This window comes from Leptodactylus fuscus, chromosome 5 (genome assembly GCF_031893055.1).
Source record: "Leptodactylus fuscus isolate aLepFus1 chromosome 5, aLepFus1.hap2, whole genome shotgun sequence".
Taxonomy (NCBI): Eukaryota; Metazoa; Chordata; class Amphibia; order Anura; family Leptodactylidae; genus Leptodactylus; species Leptodactylus fuscus.
In genome coordinates, this window is record NC_134269.1 from 25,940,971 (window position 1) to 25,966,979 (window position 26,009).

The 26,009-nt window shown below is 45.7% G+C and overlaps 1 protein-coding gene across 2 annotated transcripts; it reads right to left on the reverse strand.

Moving 5' to 3' along the window:
• Positions 1-21,652: 21,652 nt before the first annotated feature.
• On the reverse strand, positions 21,653-24,933 carry NEFL (neurofilament light chain). 2 transcript variants are annotated; one of them, XM_075272670.1, is made up of 4 exons: positions 23,871-24,933; positions 22,699-22,823; positions 22,224-22,534; positions 21,653-22,125 (listed from the first exon to the last, which is right to left on the reverse strand). In XM_075272670.1, exons 1-4 carry the CDS (start codon positions 24,900-24,902, stop codon positions 21,983-21,985), a joined length of 1,611 nt encoding a protein of 536 aa, XP_075128771.1. In that variant the 5' UTR covers positions 24,903-24,933; the 3' UTR covers positions 21,653-21,982. The 2 variants fall into 2 exon arrangements, with proteins under 2 accessions (XP_075128771.1, XP_075128772.1); XM_075272671.1 differs by having other exon boundaries at positions 22,024-22,062; positions 22,215-22,534.
• Positions 24,934-26,009: the final 1,076 nt, after the last annotated feature.

Sequence of the window (26,009 nt, forward strand, 5' to 3'; positions counted from 1 at the left end):
TGTGTGTATTATCCCTGTACTGTGACATCACTGTGTGTATTATCCCTGTACTGTGACATCACTGTGTGTATTATCCTGTACTGTGACATCACTGTGTGTATTATCTCTGTACTGTGACATCACTGTATATTATCCCTATACTGTGACATCACTGTGTGTATTATCCCTGTACTGTGACATCACTGTGTGTATTATCCCTGTACTGTGACATCACTGTGTGTATTATCCCTGTACTGTGACATCACTGTGTGTATTATCTCTGTACTGTGACATCACTGTGTGTATTATCCCTGTACTGTGACATCACTGTGTGTATTATCTCTGTACTGTGACATCACTGTATATTATCCCTATACTGTGACATCACTGTGTGTATTATCCCTGTACTGTGACATCACTGTGTGTATTATCCCTGTACTGTGACATCACTGTGTGTATTATCCCTGTACTGTGACATCACTGTGTGTATTATCCCTGTACTGTGACATCACTGTGTGTATTATCCCTGTACTGTGACATCACTGTGTGTATTATCTCTGTACTGTAACATTACTGTGTGCATTATCGTGATGTAACATGATGTAACAGACTACACATCTATTACTCCTGGCAGAGTTGCAGCCATTTAATAATTAATCCTCCCTATAACTGTACAGACTGCTAGTTTGCTGCCAGATGTAAATGTATATATTGCTGGGGCTCCATGTCTGGTATCAGCCTCTCCATTTCCATAATGACCACCAATGATCAGCAATATCCTGACTGTCCAGGAAGCTCAGATGTAATTTGGCAATCTGACAACAGAGACTCTTCAAGTCTCATCCAGCAAAAACATGTCTGGAAAGTTTAGTTATCATCTTGATGGTGAATGTGCTCATCAATAATCACAGTAATACGGACAGGTAACATTGTAGATGAAGGTGGTGACCCATGGCTGCAGCACTTCCTAGGAACACATAAAAGACCTTTCAGAAGAAAAATCACTCAAAACATCTTCAGTAGCTTCAAGAGCTGCTTCTAAAAACTAGCACTGAGGCTGCTTCAAAAAGCTGATCATCCAAAGTGTCAGGAGTCGGCTCCCGGCTGATCTGACATTGGCCCATCCTGAAGAAGGGTCATCAATTTTATTTGGATGAAATTTTCTCTAAAACCTATCTCTAGTTATAAACAACTTTGTATGGAAGAACAGTTCAAGTGAATAAAAGAAACTTTGTAATATAACTTAATAAAGAAAAATATATTCTTCTCAACTTTTCAGGCTGAGTTACTTTCTACATATTCGTGAAGAATGGAGAGGAGGAGAAGGCTCCCAAAAATGCTCCTTCACTCTACTACTCTGAGCCATTTTAACACTGCTATGTTTGTAGATAAGAGGCTACCAGTGCACAGAAGGAGGAATGAGTTCAAATGATCAGATGGCAGCAGCCTCCTACTCCCCTTCCTTTCTCCACAGACTTCCATGTGTGAGGCTGATACCGAGACAAATCTTATGCAGTCAGATTGCAAATAAGAAAAACAGCTTAATAAGTGGCCTGCAATATTCATTTATGGCAAGTTGTTTATAACTGGAGGTGCACTTTAAGTCCTGCCCCTGGGCCCATCCCCACACTACCAGGAGATTCCATCAAATTGTTTGGCTGTGTGATCTCGGTGCATTATCCCTGTACTGTGACATCACTGTGTGCATTATCCCTGTACTGTGACATCACTGTGTGTATTATCCCTGTACTGTGACATCACTGTGTGTATTATCTCTGTATTGTGACATCACTGTGTGTATTATCCTGTACTGTGACATTACTGTGTATATTATCCCTGTACTGTGACATCACTGTGTGCATTATCCCTGTACTGTGACATCACTGTGTGTATTATCCTGTACTGTGACATTACTGTGTATATTATCCCTGTACTGTGACATCACTGTGTGCATTATCCCTGTACTGTGACATCACTGTGTGTATTATCCCTGTACTGTGACATCACTGTGTGTATTATCCCTGTACTGTGACATCACTGTGCGTATTATCCTGTACTGTGACATCACTGTGTATTATCCCTGTACTGTGACATCACTGTGTGTATTATCCTGTACTGTGACATCACTGTGTATTATCCCTGTACTGTGACATCACTATGTATTATTCCTGTACTGTGACATCACTCTGTGTATTATCCCTGTACTGTGACATCACTGTGTGTATTATCCCTGTACTGTGACATCACTGTGTATATTATCCCTGTACTGTGACATCACTGTGTATATTATCCCTGTACTGTGACATCACTGTGTGTATTATCCCTGTACTGTGACATCACTGTGTGTATTATCCCTGTACTGTGACATCACTGTGTGTATTTTCCCTGTACTGTGACATCACTGTGTGTATTATCTCTGTACTGTGACATCACTGTGTGTATTTTCCCTGTACTGTGACATCACTGTGTATTATCCCTGTACTGTGACATCACTGTGTATATTATCCCTGTACTGTGACATCACTGTGTGTATTTTCCCTGTACTGTGACATCACTGTGTTTATTATCCCTATACTGTGACATCACTGTGTATTATCTCTGTACTGTGACATCACTGTGTGTATTATCCCTGTACTGTGACATCACTGTGTATTATCCCTGTACTGTGACATCACTGTGTATATTATCCCTGTACTGTGACATCACTGTGTGTATTTTCCCTGTACTGTGACATCACTGTGTGTATTATCCCTGTACTGTGACATCACTGTGTATTATCTCTGTACTGTGACATCACTGTGTGTATTATCCCTGTACTGTGACATCACTGTGTATATTATCCCTGTACTGTGACATCACTGTGTGTATTATCCTGTACTGTGACATCACTGTGTGTATTATCCCTGTACTGTGACATCACTGTGTATTATCTCTGTACTGTGACATCACTGTGTGTATTATCCCTGTACTGTGACATCACTGTGTATATTATCCCTGTACTAGGACATCACTGTGTATATTATCCCTGTACTGTGACATCACTGTGTGTATTATCCTGTACTGTGACATCACTGTGTGTATTATCCTGTACTGTGACATCACTGTGTGTATTATCCCTGTACTGTGACATCACTGTGTGTATTATCCTGTACTGTGACATCACTGTGTGTATTATCCCTGTACTGTGACATCACTGTGTATTTTATCCCTGTTCTATGTATTATAATAATCCTAAGCTTTCTATTTTCTGGCTGTGTCTGACATGGTGTAGTTGGGCCCTAGGTTTGCTATCTGGCCCTATGCTTACTAGTTATGCACCCGATGGTTCTTCCCAGTGCCTTACAGTATATAGTATACAGGGGTTAGATTACAATGGCGCTGTATAAACACCTTGCAGCAGAAGATTCGGAAACACCTCGGCTGTGTTTATACAGTGTGAACATGACTGTGAGCTCTCGTCTCTATAGGAGAGATCCTCAGCTAAAGATAAAGGTGTAATGTCTGTAACCTGACTTCATTTTCCTCAAAATACTGTAGGAAGTAAAATCGCATTCACACAAATTATTTTTGTGTGAATGCGGACATTTAGGGCGACTACAGTAGATATGGCACAGTATCAGGTTGGTGGGGGTTCAGCCGCCCGCACACCCACTGACCAGCTGCAGCCACTATGTGCCCTGTGCATGGAGCCAGGAGCTTTGTACACTAGTAGTGGCCATGCTGCAGCATACCTCCCAACTATTGAAAAGTAGAAAGAGGGACAAAATGTGCGGCGCGTGCTGCGGTAAATTTGGCTCCACCCACTTTTATGTTGACTCAGCCCATTATCATTCATTTTTCATGTGCTCTCACACAGTATAATACTCCTACAGTCACCCATAAATTATGTCCCCCCCTCCATCTCTCCCCCAGTTTTATATACACCCTTCATCTGCCCCTAGTTTTATGTCCTCCCATCTCTGTCCCCAGTTTCATGTCCCCCCCTTCATCTCTGTCCCCAGTTTCATATTCTCCCAATTTCATGCCCCCCCCCCGTCTCTGCCCCAGTGTCATGCCGTTCTTCCCCCCTTCATCTGCCCCAGTGTCATGCCTTTCTCCCCCCCTTCATCTGCCCCAGTGTCATGCTGTTCTCCCCCCTTCATCTGCCCCAGTGTCATGCTGTTCTCCCCCCTTCATCTGCCCCAGTGTCATGCCGTTCTCCTCCCCCTTCATCTGCCCCAGTGTCATGCTGTTCTCCCCCTTCATCTGCCCCAGTGTCATGCCGTTCTCCTCCCCCTTCATCTGCCTCAGTATCATGCCGTTCTCCCCCCCTTCATTTGCCCTAGTGTCATTCCGTTCTCCCCCCTTCATCTGCCCCAGTGTCATGCCGTTCTTCCCCCCTTCATCTGCCCCAGTGTCATGCCGTTCTCCCCCCCTTCATCTGCCCCAGGGTCATGCCGTTCTCTCCCCTTCATTTGCCCCAGTGTCATGCCGTTCTCCCCCCTTCATCTGCCCCAGTGTCATGCCGTTCTTCCCCCCTTCATCTGCCCCAGGGTCATGCCGTTCTCCCCCCCTTCATCTGCCCCAGTGTCATGCTATTCCCCCCCCCCCCCCCTTCATCTGCCCCAGTGTAACATCATCACATCGCGGCTACAAATGCCAGAGCTCCGCGTTAAAGCAGGAGCTGAGCTGTGACAGCTCCTGCTTTAAACGCCTATGTATTTAGCTCATCAGCGTCCGTAGGACACCGATGAGTTGAAATCGGGACATACTTCTCGCTGACCGGGACCGTGGGACAGGACACCGAAATCGGGACGGTTGGGAGGTATGCTGCAGTATTGCAGTACCTGAGTATGAGCACTACATAGTGTACAGAGCCTGTGGTGCTGTATACTGTGCACATCTGATCAGGGGGAGGGCTTCCCATAAAGGGGAGCTGCTTGTTCAGCACCTTGTTCTCGGAGTGTAGAGCACCATGTGGGCCCCCTCAGGCTCTGGAGCCCCGGCGTGACTATGACTTAAGCACCTTTCTATATACATGTGCTATTGTCAAGTCGCAGGACAGCGAGGAGAATACAACATAACAGGAGCAGCATAGCAATGATATGGGAGGAAGGGGGAGCGTTATCTGTATGCTACACTCCTGCTGAACTGGAGATTAGATACATCACATAAGACTGTGTTACCTGGAAGGAAGATGACAAGAACAGCATCCCCCTCCCCATATAGATCTAGGGGGTCATTGCTTGTTCAGTATGTTATTCTTTATAAAAAGAGATTAGTGCTGGGTCGGGAGATAGATCAGTAGATAGATAGATAGATAGATAGATAGATAGATAGATAGATAGATAGATAGATAGATGATATATCTGTAGATAGATAGATAGGAGATAGATAGATAGATAGATAGATAGATAGATAGATAGATAGATAGGAGATAGATAGATATGAGATAGATAGATAGATAGATAGATAGATAGGAGATAGATAGATAGATAGATAGATAGATAGATAGATAGATAGATAGATATGAGATAGATAGATAGATATGAGATAGATAGATAGATAGATAGATAGATAGGAGATAGATAGATATGAGATAGATAGATAGATAGATAGATAGATAGGAGATAGATAGATAGATAGATAGATATGAGATAGATAGATAGATAGATAGATAGATAGATAGATAGATAGATAGATAGATAGATATGAGATAGATAGATAGGATATGGAAAGATCCAGCACTATCAATGAACAGGAGACATCGCACAACTATCCCTCATCATTTAATCTAATTTTTTAGATTTTATGAACTTTCCATCCGGATTTTATGCTCCTCCCACATGTCACAGATTGGGGCCAGGAGCTTTAAAACCGGATCATTTGCAGATCTTAGTGACCGGCTACTTTTTTGTAGATCAGTTTATGTAACTTTGCAGATTGTTTTTTTTTAAAAAAAATAAAAATAAAATAATAATAATAATCCATATGGCACGACTGCAATGTGGGACCACTGGGAAACTAGCAATCATCATTAAATTTTTAGGGATTACTTGTGAGCATTAGCAAATATTTAGGTGCCACTGGGGAGCATTATAAACTGTCTTGGTGCTACTGGAGAGCATTATACTGTATGGGCGACACTGGGGAACATTATACTGTATGGGGGACACTGGGGAGTATTATACTGTATGGGGGGCACTGGGGAGCATTATACTGTATGCGGGACACTGGGGAGCATTATACTGTATGGGGGACACTGGGGAGCATTATACTGTATGGGGGGCACTGGGGAGCATTATACTGTATGTGGGACACTGGGGAGCATTATACTGTATGGGGGACACTGGGGAGCATTATACTGTATGGGGGACACTGGGGAGCATTATACTGTATGCGGGACACTGGGGAGCATTATACTGTATGGGGGACACTGGGGATCATTATACTGTATGGGGGACACTGGAGAGCATTATACTGTATGGGGGATACTGGGGAGCATTATACTGTATGGGGGGTACTGAGGAGCATTATACTGTATGGGGGACACTGGAGAGCATTATACTGTGTGGGGGACACTGGGGAGCATTATACTGTATGGGGGGTACTGGGGAGCATTATACTGTATGGGCGACACTGGGGAGCATTATACTGTATGGGCGACACTGGGGAGCATTATACTGTATGGGGGACACTGGGGAGCATTATACTGTATGGGGGACACTGGGGAGCATTATACTGTATGGGGGAACACTGGGGAGCATTATACTGTATGGGGGACACTGGGGAGCATTATACTGTATGGGGGACACTGGGGAGCATTATACTGTATGGGGGGTACTGGGGAGCATTATACTGTATGGGGGGTACTGAGGAGCATTATACTGTATGGGGGACACTGGAGAGCATTATACTGTGTGGGGGACACTGGGGAGCATTATACTGTGTGGGGGGGTACTGGGGAGCATTATACTGTATGGGGGACACTGGGGAGCATTATACTGTATGGGGGACACTGGGGAGCATTATACTGTATGGGGGGACACTGGGGAGCATTATACTGAATGGGGACACTGGGGAGCATTATACTGTATGGGGGACACTGGGGAGCATTATACTGTATGGGGGACACTGGAGAGCATTATACTGTATGGGGGACACTGGGGAGCATTATACTGTATGGGGGGTACTGAGGAGCATTATACTGTATGGGGGGTACTGGGGAGCATTATACTGTGTGGGGGACACTGTGGAGCATTATACTGTATGGGGGACACTGGGGAGCATTATACTGTATGGGGGACACTGGGGAGCATTATACTGTATGGGGGACACTGGGGAGCATTATACTGTATGGGGGACACTGGGGAGCATTATACTGTATGGGGGACACTGGGGAGCATTATACTGTATGGGGGAACACTGGGGAGCATTATACTGTATGGGGGACACTGGGGAGCATTATACTGTATGGGGGACACTGGGGAGCATTATACTGTATGGGGGACACTGGGGAGCATTATACTGTATGGGGGACACTGGAGAGCATTATACTGTATGGGGGACACTGGGGAGCATTATACTGTATGGGGGACACTGGAGAGCATTATACTGTATGGGGGACACTGGGGAGCATTATACTGTATGGCGACACTGGGGAGCATTATACTGTATGGGGGACACTGGGGAGCATTATACTGTATGGGGGACACTGGAGAGCATTATACTGTATGGGGGACACTGGGGAGCATTATACTGTATGGCGACACTGGGGAGCATTATGAAGTATTTGGAGACCACTTTAGAACATTATACTGTATGGGGGGCAATGGGGAGCCATATAATGTGTATTGGTGGGGCATGATACTATAAGGGGGTAAGGATAGTGACAGTAAAAGGTGAGTTTATATGTGCTGGGTGGGGCGTGGTTAGGTTATAGGATTGTGTAGCTTTGAGGGTGTATTTGTGGTGTAAATTTGATACAGTTTTTGGAGAAGTTTTCACCAAACTTTACAAATTAAAGTTTCATCTGTAATTTCAAAAATTTCACTAAGAACTACATAAAAAAATATAGTTTTTTTTTGTCTTTTTGGTCAAATTATTTTATAGGGTGCCCTAAGACCAATTTTTTTTCAGGGGTGCCCTGAGTATGAAACGGTTGGGGAACACTGATAAGATGACGGCGTGGTTACTCCTTTTAGGCATCTTCACCTCTCCTTATATTGTGCTGGCCACACGTGGGTTAATGCATTAGGCTCCCGGCCAAGTAATTGAAGATTAGATGAATAGTCCTAGAGGGGCTTGGCCGGTGGGCCGGCGGTGTGTGGGCTGATCAGGACACCCCGCCTTGAGCTGCTGCAATGGAGAGGAGCTGCAGATTGAGCAGTGTTGAGTCATCCATCCTCCCCGAGGACGCAGCAGAATAATTCAGCTCTTCCACTGCATTGGCAGACACGTGGCTGCTTTCTGCGGGAAGCATGGAGGATAGCTCTGCAAACTCACTCCTAATAGGTTCAGTTACAAATAAGACACTGGGGCATCTTCAAGAACCTAATAAGAATTTGGGGAGAAAGTGGGCGTCAGTCAGTTTATATGAGATCTCTCCGGGGTCCTCAGTTATTAGCGCAGTTTATAAACTTCTTATGTTCAGTTTAATATTACATACAAGGCTCTAGGGGCGAATTACCTTATATTAGTCGCTGACTAGCGATGTGTGCAAAATATTACGCCAAAATAATCTTGAAAGGATCTATATATGGAGCAGAGCTGGCTCTGTCAATAAAAGGGGTTATCCAAGAGCAATACGTCAGGATAGGGAATAACGGTCGGGGGTCCGTGATCATTCCCCCTCCATGTGAATGGAACAAGTTGCAGGTGACTGTTGCAATCCATTTAGTTCTATGGGACTGGTCCAGGGGTCTTGGTCATTCCATTTGAGGTTCCCTGAACCATTGGACCATTCTCCAACAACCCTAAGTAATAGCTCATGGTGTCCTTCAAATATGGATGTTTTCTGCTGGACTATTATTGTATTAGGGCCGGGACCACAACACTCTACTTAATTTCGGGCAACACCTTTACCTTTGCCTAAGGCCCTTGCACCATGAACATGGATACCATGATATTATGCTACAGACCCATACCCGTTATGTGCCATCTTATGGAGTCCACGCACAACACCATACAGAGCTTTTCTCCATTCGAAGCATTTCTGTATGGGAGAATTCCTCCGCTATAGGCATCCTCTGGAATGGAATTTTTATTTCTCTCGGATTCCTCCGATACGTCATGGTGCCATATAGAGATGGTCCCTCTGCCACATATGGGATCAACAGTGTTATAAATGGCACATGGAGGATGGAGGACACAGTGGAGCATTTGCATTGGGGCGCAGAAACTTCAAGTTATACCCTTGGTCTCATAGATTTGTTACACCAAGAGCAAGAATGACATAGGTACAAGGGTCTTTTATTTAAAGAGCACCTGGCATTATAATGGGTGCAATGTTACTGCCCAAAAGGTCCTCCAGTAATAAAGCCAATTTAAAGGGATTGTATCATTTGAATCCCATTTTAAGCTCAACCCACGTAGGAATAGACTTAAGAAAGGTTATTCTTCCCCTACCTTTAGATGTCTTCTCCCAACTGCCATTCCTTGAGATATACCAGCTTTCGTCCATTAGTTTTCTTGCAGCACTGGGGGCGCTCAAACTGCACTGGGGGCGTCCATGTACTGTAAGAAAACTCCAGCGCCGCTGCCTTCACATTCACCTCCTCCACCTCTTCTTCCATGTCACGTCACGTCTTCTTCAAAAAGTGTCCACTGTGCATGACCATCGCCATTTTTATGTGGCTGAACAGGAGAGGCCACAGGAAAATGGCCGACGGACATGCACAGTGGGAAAACTTGGCCATTTTTCTGTGGTTGAACAGGAAAGAAGAGGCGGCGAACAAGAAGAAGGCGGCGCTGGATAGTGACATCACTGATGATGTAATAGCGTAGTCAAGAATGAATATCGTCCCCAAGAGCGGTTAGGATACAACATGTCAAATGAGGAGACTAAAACCTAGTCAGAAATGGAGATAAAGGTCTAAAACAGGAGTAGGACAACAGGTACCAAGCGAAAACTCCAAAGGGCAAGGCAGGTGGAATATGCAGGAACAAGGCCGAGGTCAATGTCAAGGGCAGTCATGTGTCAGGATCAGTCATAAAACTGAAAAATGGACCTGAACCTGATCTGCAGGTAAGACATGACAGGCCAATTGTCCTTTGGTTATTCCACCACGACTGGATCCAGCAGTCTACTATGAATGCCCCTTTAACTGGTGTAAACTGTAGGAATCGAGTGCAGCCGACTACCATTTCATAAAGTGCATACTGGAGAAAACTATTCCCGGTGGAGTTCTCCTTTAAGATGTGTGCACACAAGTAACAAGACGCCTCTCGCCTGGGCAGTGATACATTGAGACCTCTATGTCGGCATGTGCTGTGAATAATTGTCCCTATTCAGCAGGCGTGCGGCTATTGATCACAGGACTCGCTTACTAAATCAATATGTTCCTGTTATTAACATGCATAATAAAGGTAGGAAAAGCTGCGGCTCCTTCACGGTTAATTGCTCATTTGGCGGCGCTCCAGCCTTACATTAGCTTGCTGAGCTGCGCTATGGAATATGTTACCGTTATGAGGTGACTGATGCCGTGCTGGATGGAGAAGCTGAGCTGAATATGTTGGGAAAGTTCTGAGCTGCTTTTACTGCATTGCGTCAGAGAGAACGACTACTGCTCGGGAGCCGAGCCCCCACCTCGTGTCTTAACTCCATCTCCCCCATACATCCTGCAGGTCATATACTGCTGGGTGAGGACGCAGAATAGTAGGTGCTATCCTGACATTAACCCTTAATATGTCAGGGAAACCAAGGACATTCTTCAATGGTTGAGCAATGAACTTCTAAAGGGATAAAACAGGGGATAGTCCCACTATAATAAAGGGATTGGTCCCCGTTATGGTGTCAGATTGTGCCCACCTCCCTGGGATTCCCATGTCTCAGGATACTTGTCTGCTTAAAATGCAGTTGTAACGTCTCTTACTGGAGATTTGGATCCTCTACGTCACAATAACTCTGGGATATTCCATTAAGTTGTCCCCAGAAGGTCCCTGATTTTTGACAGTTCCCCTGATAAAGTAGTTGCCTGGTTAGAGACGGAGCGAAGAGAGCGGCCAGGATGTGATATGCCAGGGGATGAGATAGGAGCACAGATATGGGTCAGAACAACAAGTACCAGGTGACCAATCCGAAGGACAAAGCAGGGGAAATACTCAGGAACGAGGCGGAGGTCAAGTTCAGGGTCAATCAGGATAGGAGGCACAATACAAGCATAGGTAAATACAGTGGGCAGGTATGGTAGGGCCTTTGTCTTATAGACAGTCCACCAGGTCTGACAGCAGCCCAATGACCCCTGGTTTAGGGAGAGGAGAGTCATAGCCAGATCCACAGCAAGTTTTGTGATTAGACAAATTTCATATCAACTTTAAAGTTTTAAAAAGTATCTAAAAAATAAGACACAAGTAAAGGACAGAGTAAAATACAATAATTTCTGAGTACATGTGTGTAATCTATGACACTATTGATTTTCATGGCTTGGGATCTGTAGGGAGACAATGATGATTACATTGCACAGGATGCCAACACTCCACCTCCGGCCTTCATACACCCGTCCCCAACCATCTGGCTTGTTTCATTCCTTCTCTCCCCTAGTACACAGTTCTAGCCCACTATCTGTGTGAGGAGGCCGCTACAGGGAACATACATGGCTGGCTGTGTCCTTTTCTACTAGTACCAGCTGGTATCGGACACAGATGCACAACAGCTCCTTGAAGAATTTGTGATCATATCCTAGTAATGACAGGAGTGTTCTGCCACCACTAGAGGGAGCTTCTGTGTTACAGTATAGAGTAACTCCTGAGCTCCTTCTAGTGGTGGCTGCAGGAAGAAATAATTTTTACATATGGCAGGCTAGAGCTTTAGGCCCACCAATGGGCCTAGCATTGCTGTTATCACTGTGTATATTATCTCTGTACTGTGACATCACTGTGTGTATTATCTCTGTACTGTGACATCACTGTGTGTATTATCTCTGTACTGTGACATCACTGTGTGTATTATCCCTGTACTGTGACATCGCTGTGTGTATTATCTCTGTACTGTGACATCACTGTGTGTATTATCCTGTATTGTGACATCACTGTGTGTATTATCCCTGTACTGTGACATCACTGTGTGTATTATCCTGTACTGTGACATCACTGTGTATATTATCCCTGTACTGTGACATCACTGTGTGTATTATCCCTGTACTGTGACATCACTGTGTGTATTATCCCTGTACTGTGACATCACTGTGTGTATTATCTCTGTACTGTGATATCACTGTGTGTATTATCCCTGTACTGTGACATCACTGTGTGTATTATCCCTGTACTGTGACATCACTGTGTGTATTATCTCTGTACTGTGACATCACTGTGTGTATTATCCCTGTACTGTGACATCACTGTGTGTATTATCCCTGTACTGTGACATCACTGTGTGTATTATCTCTGTACTGTGACATCACTGTGTGTATTATCCCTGTACTGTGACATCACTGATGTTTTATCCCTGTACTGTGACATCACTGTGTGTATTATCCCTGTACTGTGACATCACTGTGTATTATCCCTGTACTGTGACATCACTGTGTGTATTATCCTGTACTGTGACATCACTGTGTGTATTATCCTGTACTGTGACATCACTGTGTGTATTATCTCTGTACTGTGACATCACTGTGTGTATTATCCCTGTACTGTGACATCACTGTGTGTATTATCCCTGTACTGTGACATCACTATGTGTATTATCCCTGTACTGTGACATCACTGTGTGTATTATCCTGTACTGTGACATCACTGTGTGTATTATCCCTGTACTGTGACATCACTGATGTTTTATCCCTGTACTGTGACATCACTGTGTGTATTATCCCTGTACTGTGACATCACTGATGTTTTATCCCTGTACTGTGACATCACTGTGTGTATTATCCCTGTACTGTGACATCACTGTGTATTATCCCTGTACTGTGACATCACTGTGTGTATTATCCTGTACTGTGACATCACTGTGTGTATTATCCCTGTACTGTGACATCACTGTGTGTATTATCCCTGTACTGTGACATCACTGTGTGTATTATCCCTGTACTGTGACATCACTATGTGTATTATCCCTGTACTGTGACATCACTGTGTGTATTATCCTGTACTGTGACATCACTGTGTGTATTATCCCTGTACTGTGACATCACTGTGTGTATTATCCCTGTACTGTGACATCACTATGTGTATTATCCTGTACTGTGACATCACTGTGTGTATTATCCCTGTACTGTGACATCACTGTGTGTATTATCCCTGTACTGTGACATCACTGTGTGTATTATCTCTGTACTGTGACATCACTGTGTGTATTATCCCTGTACTGTGACATCACTATGTGTATTATCCCTGTACTGTGACATCACTGTGTGTATTATCTCTGTACTGTGACATCACTGTGTGTATTATCCTGTACTGTGACATCACTGTGTGTATTATCCCTGTACTGTGACATCACTGTGTGTATTATCTTTGTACTGTGACATCACTGTGTGTATTATCCTGTACTGTGACATCACTGTGTGTATTATCTCTGTACTGTGACATCACTGTGTGTATTATCTTTGTACTGTGACATCACTGTGTGTATTATCTCTGTACTGTGACATCACTGTGTGTATTATCTCCGTACTGTGACATCACTGTGTGTATTATCCTGTACTTTGACATCACTGTGTGTATTATCCCTGTACTGTGACATCACTGTGTTTATAATCCCTGTACTGTGACATCACTGTATGTATTATCCCTGTACTGTGACATCACTGTGTGTATTATCCCTGTACTGTGACATCACTGTGTATATTATACTGTACTGTGACATCACTGTGTGTATTATCTCTGTACTGTGACATCACTGTGTGTATTATCTCTGTACTGTGACATCACTATGTGTATTATCTCTGTACTGTGACATCATTGTGTGTATTATCCCTTTACTGTGACATCACTGTGTGTATTATCCCTGTACTGTGACATCACTGTGTGTATTATCCCTGTACTGTGACATCACTGTGTGTATTATCTCTGTACTGTGCAATCAATGTGTGTATTATCCCTGTACTGTGACATCACTGTGTATATTATACTGTACTGTGACATCACTGTGTGTATTATCTCTGTACTGTGACATCACTGTGTGTATTATCTCTGTACTGTGACATCACTGTGTGTATTATCTCTGTACTGTGACATCACTGTGTGTATTATCTCTGTACTGTGATATCACTGTGTGTATTATCTGTGTATTGTGACATCATTTACATCTTCTACCATAGTGACATCATCGAGTGTCATGTTACATTCTGCACTTGCTACTGAAACATGGCACTTGTTACGCCCCCGCCTGTAAGATTATGTAACTCCTTGTTCCCTGCATTGATCCTGTGGCCAGTAATTAGGGTAATTAGTGGAAATTTCATTTGTTTGTTTTGAGCTCTTGTTTTGTCAGAAGTAATTTCCAGGAGATAAGGCGACATTTTCTTGGCCCTGAGGCCTCTCATCATGGGAATGATAAAGCCATTGAATTTCTAATGATGACGATTGCAGATATTGTGTGATATAACGCACAGGCCCCCATAGTGTACAGGGGCCAGGAGCGCAGCCAATGTCCCGCTTAACTCTTCCCAACCAGGCGATAAAGAGGCCGAGTCTGACTTCACCGCTAGTGATTTAGATGAACACAAGTGCCAGGATTTGCAAAGTGCGCTAATGTTGATCAGTATATCATGGCAGAAGCAGGAGCTGGCAGATTCGACCTCAATGGTGGGGGCTCTGCTGAGCTCACTGGGTAATAAAGAGGTGTCAGGAAGATTTAGTGAGGCTGCAGTTCTGCTGCTGAGACAGTGAAGGCTGAGTCTGTGCAATATACAGTATGAAGAGGCTTAACCCTTTATTAGTCTAAGAATGTAGCACCTGTCTGACAATATTCTTATCAGCAGACAGGGGGCAGCATGACAGCAAGGAACCCACGCTCCCTGTAGATAGAATACTGGGTGCAGGATAACTACTGACTGAAAGATTGTGTAAAGGGAGTCTGTCACCATGTAATACACAGCCCTGTCTGTAGGGAGCGTGTCATAGACCTGGAGGAGCTGTGATGTGGGGGCTGGGGTAATATACAGTGTGAGGACTGGGGCAATATACTGTGTGAGGACTGGGGGCAATATACTGTGTGGGGACTGGGGCAATATACTGTGTAGGGACTGGGGGTAATATACAGTATGAGGACTGGGGCAATATAGTGTGAGGGCTGGGGCAATATACTGTGTAGGGACTGGGGGTAATATACAGTATGAGGACTGGGGGTAATATACAGTATGAGGACTGGGGCAATATACAGTGTGAGGACTGGGGCAATATACTATGTGAGGATTGGGGCTATATACAGTGTAGGGACTGGGAGTAATATACAGTACTATGTGAGGACTGGAGCAATATACTATGTGAGGATTGGGGCTAAATACAGTGTGAGGACTGGGGCAATATACTATGTGAGGACTGGGGCAATATACTGTGTGAGGACTGGGGAAATATACTGTGTGGGGACTGGGGCAATATACTATGTGACGAATGGGGCAATATAATGTGTGAGGACTGGGGCAATATACTGTGTGAGGACTGGGGAAATATACTTTGGGGACTTGGGGCAATATACAGTGTGAGGACTGGGGCAATATACTGTGTGAGGACTGGGGAAATATACTTTGGGGACTTGGGGCAATATACTGTGTGAGAACTGGGGCAATATACTGTGAGAGGACTGGGGCAATATACTTTATGAGGACTGGGGCAATATACTGTGTGAGGGCTGGGCCAATATACTTTATGAGGACTGGGGGCAATATACTGTGTGAGGGCTGGGCCGATATACTGTGTAAGGACTGGGGCAATATACTTTGGGGACTAAAGGCAATATACTGTGTGAGGACTGAGGGCAATATACTGTGTGGACACTGGGGCAATATACTGTGTTAGGGATGGAACCACTATACTGTGTGAGTATGGGGGCAATATATTTGGGGACTGAAGGAAATATACTGTGTGAAGGTTGGGTGCAATATACTTTGTAGGGTTTGGGGCAATATACTGTAAGGCTGGGGCAATATAATGTGTAAGGACTGAGGCAATAAGATGTGTGAGGACTGGGGAAATATACAGTGTGGGGACTGGGGAAATATTCTCGGTAAGGTCTGAGGCAATATATTCTACAGGGAAGAGGGCAATATACTTTGTAGGGCCTAAGGCAATATACTGTGTGAGGGTTGGGGCAATATAATGTGTTAGGAATGGGACCACTATACTGTGTGACGACTGGGACAATATACTTTGTGGGGACTGCAGACAATATACTATATCTTGTGTACACCCCAGCTTATTGATGGCATAGATTCTTGCATAGACTTTTTCTGACAACCGTTGTCTATAGGCACAGAATACAACAGGCATACCTCCCAACTTTTTAAGAACCGAAAGTGGGACAAAATGTGCGGCGCGCACCCACTTTTGTGTTGACTCCGCCCACTCGTTAATTTTTCATGTGCCCGCACACAGTATAATCCTCCTACAGTCACCCGTAAATTATATGTCCCCCCTCTATCTCTCCCCCAGTTTCATATATACCCTTCATCTGCCCCCAGTTTCATGTCCCTCTTCCATCTCTGCCCCCAGATTCATGTCCCTCCATCTCTGCCCCCAGATTCATGTCCCCTCCATCTCTGCCCCCAGATTCATGTCCCACATCTGTGCCCCCAGATTCATGTCCCTCCATCTCTGCCCCCAGATTCATGTCCCCTCCATCTCTGCCCCCAGATTCATGTCCCTCCATCTCTGCCCCCAGATTCATGTCCCTCCATCTCTGCCCCCAGATTCATGTCCCTCCATCTCTGCCCCCAGATTCATGTCCTCTCCATCTCTGCCCCCAGATTCATGTCCCCACATCTCTGCCCCCAGATTCCTGTCCCTCATCTCTGCCCCCAGATTCCTGTCCCTCCATCTCTGCCCCCAGATTCATGTCCCCCATCTCTGCCCCCAGATTCATGTCCCTCCATCTCTGCCCCCAGATTCATGTCCTCTCCATCTCTGCCCCCAGATTCATGTCCCCACATCTCTGCCCCCAGATTCATGTCCCACATCTCTGCCCCCAGATTCATGTCCCACATCTCTGCCCCCAGATTCATGTCCCACATCTCTGCCCCCAGATTCATGTCCCCCATCTCTGCCCCAATGTCATGCCGTCCTCTCCTTCATCTGCCCCCAGATTCACGTTCCACCTCCACATTAAACTTACCTTCTCCTCCGCTCCCTCGCTGACACATGCGGCTGAAGGAAGGAGCTGACACAGGTCAGCTCCTCGCTTCGCCGCTGCCCGCCTCTCTCCCTGACACACGCGGCTGAAGCTGCTCGCGTGCTCGCTTCGCCGCTGCGTCTCTCTCTCGCTGACACATGCGGCTGAAGCGAGGAGCTGACCTGTGTCAGCTCCTCGCTTCGCTGCTGCAGCCGGCTCCTGGCGTGTACATCGCGTCTACAAGCCAGGAGCCGGCGGCAGCAGTGAAGCGAGGAGCTGACATCGGGACATACCTCCCTCCAACCGGGACCGCGGGACATGTCACCCAAATCGGGACTGTCCCGCGGAAATCGGGACGGTTGGGAGGTATGCAACAGGTACTACACATAGTGTCGGATTTAAGTTACTTGGGCCCACCAGATAACATTTTTGGGGTCCCACCTACCACCAACCCCCAGAAAGTAGAGCTTAGTATCCTTCCCATTTGGCTGTCTTCTACTGGACCATGATTGTTTTAGAGCCTGAGCCCCCTGGGGGATCCTCTGTTACTCTGATGGGCCAGTCTGACTCTGGTGACATAGGGAACATCATAGTGGGAATTTGTACCCTAAGTCCAATCCTATCATGTTATATAAAAGTTGGAGGTGTTGTCTATGGAGACCCTATAATAAAGCGCCCTCACTAGGGGTGACCAGGCTTGTCCATGTTGAAGGGTCTTCATAAGACAATCCATTTAAAGGTAACTTGTCACCTCACCTAATGTGTCTCTTTTAGTAAATACGTGAATCTTCTCTTATTACTCTGTGTTGTGCCGTTCCTCTGTTATTGCTCCTGGAAATGTATGATTAAATTGCCATTCTCCTTGTAAAAGGGTTATGTCACGACACAGTCAGACTCTGTCAGCTTTGACTAGACAATGTCCGACACTGCGGGGACAACCATGACATCCACTCCATTCTTGATATATGGCATCCAATCCATTCATCGGCAAAAGCAAACAGTGGAATCCACCGTGTTCTACCAAAAAAAACGGAGTGGGCGCACGCTTCCTCAAGGATGGCAAACGATTAAAAGCCTTTTACCTAAAAGAAAAACATTGCAGCTTCACCACTCTCACTAGAGTGCAATTCAGCTGCAGTACCAGACACAACCTCTGGACAAGAGTGGCACTGTTTCTTTGAAAAAGCAGCCATGTTTTTTAAGCATATTTTACAGAAAATAGAGTCCTCATGATCTACATTCAGCTACATAGAAAGTACAGGATACAGTAATGGATGCTGCCTCTGGAGTGTCTATTATTAACTATGAGGCTTTGCATCTCCCAATTATTCTTCCTTACATGTCATTCTATCTGATTACTATTCACACTACGATTCCAGGCGGATCAGATCATCTAGCATTATGACACTCATACTGTGATTAAAGACCTGCAATGTCGGCGCCCCCTGGAGCCCACGTCACAGCTGTCACCTTCTCCTCCCTCACTTCACAGGAAGATGAACCAGAGCTTCTCGGCTATGGCCTGTCCATCGATATGTCAAAATGTTGTCCTGCACTGTACCCCTCCCGAAAGTTTCATCCTATCACCTCTCCAGACATGTCTGGTTTAGTAAATACTTAGTAAGTACTTGTATTTCCCATGATACAATTCTAGAGCATCCTTTCTTTGATTTTCATGTTGTGCTGTTCCTCTGTTGCTCTTCCTGGAAATGTATGAATAAAGTGATAACTGAGTGATCAGTGTCAATAGTGTCAGACTGTGTAGTGATCAATGGGGATGGTAAGACCCAGTTGTCAATCTATTCATAAATGTATCAGAGTAATATCAAAATGCATTGTTGTGTTCCTCTGTTATTCCTCCTGGAAATATGCAAATAAATTGGGTGATTGCATTTGTCCAATCAATGCCAGACTGTGTAGCGACACAACCGTGGGAATTGTAACCCCCAGTTATTAATTTATTGATAGATTTATTAGAGGAAAGGCAAAACACATTGTGACGTTCCTCTGTTATTCCTCCTGGAAATGTATGAATAAATTGATAAATGACTGATAGTATTTGGAGGAGTGTCCAAGCAGAACTTAATACTTCCCAACCAGACAATATAGAAACCAATAGGAGTGGTAACACCCAGGTGTCAATGTATTCATAAATGTATCAGAAAAATAACAGAATAATGGCAAAATGCATTGGGATGTTCCTCTGTTATTCCTCCTGGAAATATGCAAATAAATTGATAACTGAGTAACAGCGGAACTTTGCAATCCATGACTTACAATGCAAGACATAACACTAAATACTATGGCCCTTGTTTGAATGGAGCGACTGTCGGGGATGTATATGCGGCCAGCCTGCTACTCTGACTATGGGACTGACAACTGTAGTCCTGGACTCTGCGATGTCCGTCTGTCCCAGAGAGAATGAATGGAACGGCAGCGCACCAGCCGAATTATTGCTCCATTCACATGAGGACCACGGGACCCCCAGCTGTACTGTGAATGTGGGTCCTAGTGGAATCCATTAGTCAGAACCTGTGCGGTGTCACCTTTAATTTGGGAAATGAACAAATACTTAAAGGGGTTGTCCACGATTAGACAAATGAGGCTGCTTTCTTTCCAAAACAGCGCCACACCTGTCCATAGGTCATGATTAGCATAGCACCTTATATATGGCAATCGTGGCGCTGTTTTTGAAAGAAAGCAACCATGTTATTCTAATCCTGGACAACTCCTTTAAAGAAGCACCTTGGATACAACTCTGTCATATCTAGTGAAGGCCTGAGGGGGCGCTGCATGACAGGGATTCTCCCTTTGGCCTACTACTACCTCAGGCCTGTATTAGGCAGACAGTAGTAGGCCTCGTTTACCACAACAGGTCCTGTAGCCCATAGCAACCAATCAGAGATCAGCTTTCATTTTCTAAACTGCCCTGGAAAGATGAAAGCTGCGCTGTGATTGGCTGCTATGGGCAACGTGGCCTAGTTTCTTGTAGTTTCTTGTAGTTTTGCCTAGATTTTAATAGAAGAGGGTTTTTTTTATAGTAATAAGACATTTAGGCCCATCAGCTCATCATAGGGCGTCCTGTGACCGGGAACCTAGTCATAAGCTGCAGACTATGGGGGAATCTGGCCGAATGTTTATACTGTCCCTACAGCGCCACCACAGGACAGATGAAACATTACACACATTGTTATCAATGGGCTGGCCAAGATCAAGTGCCGCCAAGTCGACATGGCCATTTTCTTTAAGCATATTCTATAAACATTAGATTACTTAAAAGAGAAACTAATCCCCATCTTCGTGATAAGTGTCTGATCAGGAGGGTACTATAACTGATCTCAAGGACAGGGGTCTGTATGTCCATTGTCCTCCATTCATCTTTATGGACCACCAGTGAATGCCAAATAACCCCTCGGCCATCTCCAGCAGTCCCATAGAGATGAATGGACCTATGAATGCTCCATGGATGCCTAGACACACCAGACTCCCATTCTCAAGATCATTGGGGTCCAACCACTGGGACCTAAGGATTATAAGTGTATAATAATATAGGATATATAATATAGGATATATAAGTGTTATAGTAGGACGACTGTGTATAGTGGAGTTTTCCATTTATCACAAAAATGGGAATCCCTTAGCCTCTTGTGTGAATGGAGCCAAAGTGCTAAGGTGTGAATGTGCTCCATACACTTCTATGGGACCTAATAATTGGCTATCTCTATCAGTCCCATAGACGTAAAAGGGTCACACATGAATGCTACAACTCCGTTCACATGGGCCAGTGTATCTTGCCTAGACATCTGTATCTATACCGTTCGACTTTGGTCCCCGACTTCCCTAATGGTATATCTAATACTGATTTGGGGGGTGTACGTTCTGTCCTCCTCTATATACATGGGCTGAGAAATAAATACACGCGCTCGGACACATTGTCAGTTTGCTGACTGGATGCTGTTTTGCCTCTTTATTGCGAATACAGTACACAGATCCACAAAAGCCGCCAACAAATTCATTAGCTGCAGCTCTCCATTGCCTTGCAGTCAGCAGTGCCCGGTGACAGGGAGAAGGTGCAACACTGTGACCTGAAGTAACCAAAAAAATATGAGAACGGAGGATTTCCCCTTTAAGTCAGTACGCGTATTAAATACGCCCAGTTTGCTCTGAGTTAAAGGAAGAAAAATCATGGAATTTGAAAGGTATTGCTATGGATGATTTTTTTTTATTTTTTCCTGCTGGGTGCGTGGCAGTGAAGGGGTTAAAAAGAGGACTATGTCAACAAAATTAACCCTGGAGAGTTCCCTGCAATGGGTAATGAAATGAGTGGAAGCTCAGGGTTCTGGACTCACCTTGTGGTAACCATGCACAACCTGGGGAAGGGGCTTAAAGCGGGAGGGTCTGAGTCTAGGCATGGAAGGCAACACAACCGTAGTGGTTTTTAGAGGGTGTGCGGTGGGCTCGGAGGGGAATGAGTGTGGTGGAAGTGAGGAGCATTTATTAGCTGGAAAATCGGTTTGGTTCTGCAGGAGTATTAACTTATTTTTTATCTTTGGCTTTTTCCTCTGCAGCTTCCTCTTCTCCTTCCTCTTCTTCTCCTTCTTCTTCGGCCTCTTCTCCTTTATCTTCTTCTTCACCTTCTTCTTCTTTGCCTTCTTCTTCCTCTTCTTCTCCACCTTCACCTACAGGGACAAATATACGTAACATAAAGAGCGATTAGTGCATCAGAAGTCCATGTGCAAAGGTGTAGACCATAGCTGGTTGTATCAACAAGTCTTACCTTCTCCTTCTGCCTCTTCTTCTCCCTCTCCTTCCTCCTCAGCAGCCTCCTCTTCTCCTTCTTCTTCTTCCTCTCCAGGTTCTGCTTTGGCTTCTTCTGCTCTGGAGGATTCGATGGTCTCTTCTACATCCAGCTGTTCTTCTTGCACATGACTGGCATAGTAGGTGGGGAAGGAGCGTGTGGAGATGTATGAACTGCTCTGTAGACTGTATGCTGACCGGCCAAATATCGGAGCGCTCTGCGTGTATCCACTGGTGATGGCTCCGACACCGGAGAAACTCAACCTGGTCTCTTCCCCTTCAAGTAACTTTCTGCATAAACATATACAACAAAGTCAGAAGAAGCCATGACGGATTGACCAGGGTAAGGGATGTAAAGAGGAAGGACATAAAACGTATATGCGTGAAAAAATATGGAATACCGGCTGCAACTTGTAACCAAACTCTAGAGAAATGGTCATTTATAGCTCTATTACCTGTAGGCAGCAATCTCTATATCCAGCGCCATCTTGACATTCAGCAAGTCCTGGTACTCTTTCAAGTATCGCGCCATTTCGCTCTTTGTATTCCTCAGCTCTTCCTCTAATTTTGCAATGGCGTCCTGTGGGCGAGAGAAGAACAAGTAGCAATGGTAAGGACAGCATGAAATTGGTGCTAGTGTGCATAGATACCATATATACATTGTGAATGCCTTCTATGTACAGCACTGGAGACTATGAGGGCGCTATATCAATACTGAGCAATAGATTGTAAAATAAGGATAGCCCCTGAACCCCCAAAATACAGGTGGTCATATTAATAATCATATATCTACAGACACAACATAAGAGTATAATATGATTCCGCCATATCGCTGTGATCGCTACATTTTCACTCACCTAAGCAAAAATTTGGTTCACTGGTCTAGCACTTTTGGGATAGATTCTTGTTGCCACCCATTTCCCTGGCACTTAATATCTGGGGAACATGCCCTGCCATCCTCCAGCTATGTCCTTCTGTTGAATAGCAATGGGCTTGCAACCTGTAACTTAGGAGGATGGAAAGTTCTTCTTACTATGATCCCTGTTATATGTGACCATAGCAAATACTGAGCAATGGAGGAGGGTTCTTTAAAAAAAAGTTCTGCCCTCTAAGTGTCCTCCAGACATCTCAAGGATACTGTCTATCTGCTGATCAGCCCTGGCCATGTATCTTCTGATCAGATACCTCCATGGTGCTGAACTTTTAGCCTGACCTGTCCATGGTGCTGATTCTGTTCCTGCCCACCCGACCCGACTACAGTGCTGATTCTATATCTGCTGCCCTGAGCTGTCTACAGTGCTGATCGTGCCATAGCTCTCATGTCTGTAGTCCAATATTGCACAAGTTTTCAGCCTTGGCTACTACTATGCAATGTAAAGTTGTTAACCCTTAAAAGGTGGTCACGCCCAATGAATGCCCTATGCCATAGCCATCTTGATCTACCCTCTAATGGATCCTACAACCCTCCCAAACCTCTTCCATACACTAATATACAGTAGGACCTTATCTAAGCACCAGTTTCCTCCCATCTCAGTGCAATGCCCCATCTTGAGATCTAAGGTGCTAAGTTCTATTAGAGTTTAATCTCATCCATTCCTAGACATTTGCCCCAGTCCCCAGCCAGTACCTGCATGCCGGCAATCTCCCCGTTCTGCTTGTCATCCAGCTCCTGGATCTGTCTCTGCAGCGCCTCATTGACTCCCCTGCAGGCATCAATCTCCAGGGCTTTGGCTTTGAGTAGCCGCCGACTCTCCGACACCTCGTCCTTGGCCGCGCGCACTGCGTCTGTGTTGCGCGCTGCACTTTGCGTCAGGACAGTAAATCTGGACTTGAACCATTCTTCCGCAGACTGCATGTTCTTGGCCGCCAGCTTCTCATACTGCGCCCGGATATCGCGCAGGGCAGAGCTCAGGTCCGGCTTGGAGACATCGACCTCCAGGGAGATTTGGGCATACTGGACCTGGGACTGCAGTTGCGCCAGTTCCTCCTCGTGCACTTTCTTGAGGAAGGCGATCTCGTCCAGGAGGCTATCCATCCTCTTCTCTAGTTCTACCCTGGCCAGGGATGTCATGTCCGCCTCCTTCCTGATCTCTAGCAGCCTGGCCTCGGCGTCTTCCCGGCTCAGGGCTTCCTCCTCGTAGCGCCCCTGTAGCGCCCGCAGCGCTTCCTCCAGCCGCTCCCGCTCATTGTGCAGGCTCTGGCGGTCGCCGATGGCTTCCTCGTGCGCGATGCGCAGTTCGCGAACCTCCTGCTCGTACAGGTCGCGCAGTCGGGACGGTTCGCTGTGTTTCTGGCGCAGCAGGAGCAGTTCGGCTTCGAGCACCTTGTTTCGTTTCTCCAGCTCGTGCACCCGCTCGATGAAGTTGGCGAAGCGGTCATTGAGGTCCTGCAGCTGCGCCTTCTCCTGGGTGCGGACGATTTTCAGGTCGCTGCTTATGGCGGCTACTTGGGTAAGGTCCAGGGAGTCGGCGCTGGGGATGAGGGTGCTGGAGGAGGAGGATGAGGTGGCATAGCTCCTGCGGACTGTGCTGGAGATGGGGGAGTAGCTGCTCCTACTGGGGGACACATAGCTGCTCCTAATATGCAGCCTGGGGGTGCTCTCCACCACCCTGCGCTTATAGGAGCTGCTGTAATACGGGTCGTAGCTGTAGGAGCTCATGGTGCGGGCTGGGGGCAACTCTGCGCTGCACACCTACTTATAGGACAGGGAAAAGTGCTGAGCATGCGCACTGGAGACAGCACTTCATCATTCAGCACCAAGGACAGCAGCCAGTTCACATTCCCAGTATGCAAGCTGACCCCCTCCACATACAAAGCCCCCTCCCCAACACCCTAAGAAACACAATCCCCTGCTATACCCAAGATTAAGACATATATATTCCTATTAGTCTATCAAATCAGTTTTTTAACCCTATGGGGTCTGCAGTACTTTAAAATGCTGAGGACTAAAGCTCCCCCTGCAGGACACAAGTAGTATATTTCTAGGAGTTTGTCTTGGTGGAGCAAAGATGAGTTTGTCCTCCAGCAGAGACTTGTCATAGTGCAGTTTGCAGAAAATTTTAGTAGGATTTAGTAGAAACCCAAAACAGTAGAAAGATACAAAAAAATCAATTTATGGTTATAACAGCGAACAAAACTATGTAGTGTGCTTATAAAACTGCAGGGGGAGCAGCTTTACTGCATCTGTATATAGTGCCAAGTGCAAGAAGCAAGCAATGGAGCGTAGAGGTAAAGGTTAAAGCTGAAGAAATACAGAAGGAGCATAGAGAGTGATGTGCAGGAGCGACTATAGGGTCAGGACTGTGCAGGAGCGACTATAGGGTCAGGACTGTGCAGGAGCGACTATAGGGTCAGGACTGTGCAGGAGCGACTATAGGGTCAGGACTGTGCAGGAGCGACTATAGGGTCAGGACTGTGCAGGAGCGACTATAGGGTCAGGACTGTGCAGGAGCGACTATAGGGTCAGGACTGTGCAGGAGCGACTATAGGGTCAGGACTGTGCAGGAGCGACTATAGGGTCAGGACTGTGCAGGAGCGACTATAGGGTCAGGACTGTGCAGGAGCGACTATAGGGTCAGGACTGTGCAGGAGCGACTATAGGGTCAGGACTGTGCAGGAGCGACTATAGGGTCAGGACTGTGCAGGAGCGACTATAGGGTCAGGACTGTGCAGGAGCGACTATAGGGTCAGGACTGTGCAGACAGACCTACAAGCACAAGCAGGACAGACTGTACAAGTAAGAGGCCTGGAAAGATGAGGCCCACCT

Coding starts and splice junctions, on each gene's coding strand:
- NEFL (XM_075272670.1), bottom strand. CDS start 24,902: ATGAGCTCCTACAGCTACGACCCGTATTACAGCAGCTCCTATAAGCGC. Junction 22,824..23,870: donor GGGAGATTGCCGGCATGCAG/GTACTGGCTGGG, acceptor TCTCGCCCACAG/GACGCCATTGCAAAATTAGA. Junction 22,535..22,698: donor ATAGAGATTGCTGCCTACAG/GTAATAGAGCTA, acceptor ATGTTTATGCAG/AAAGTTACTTGAAGGGGAAG.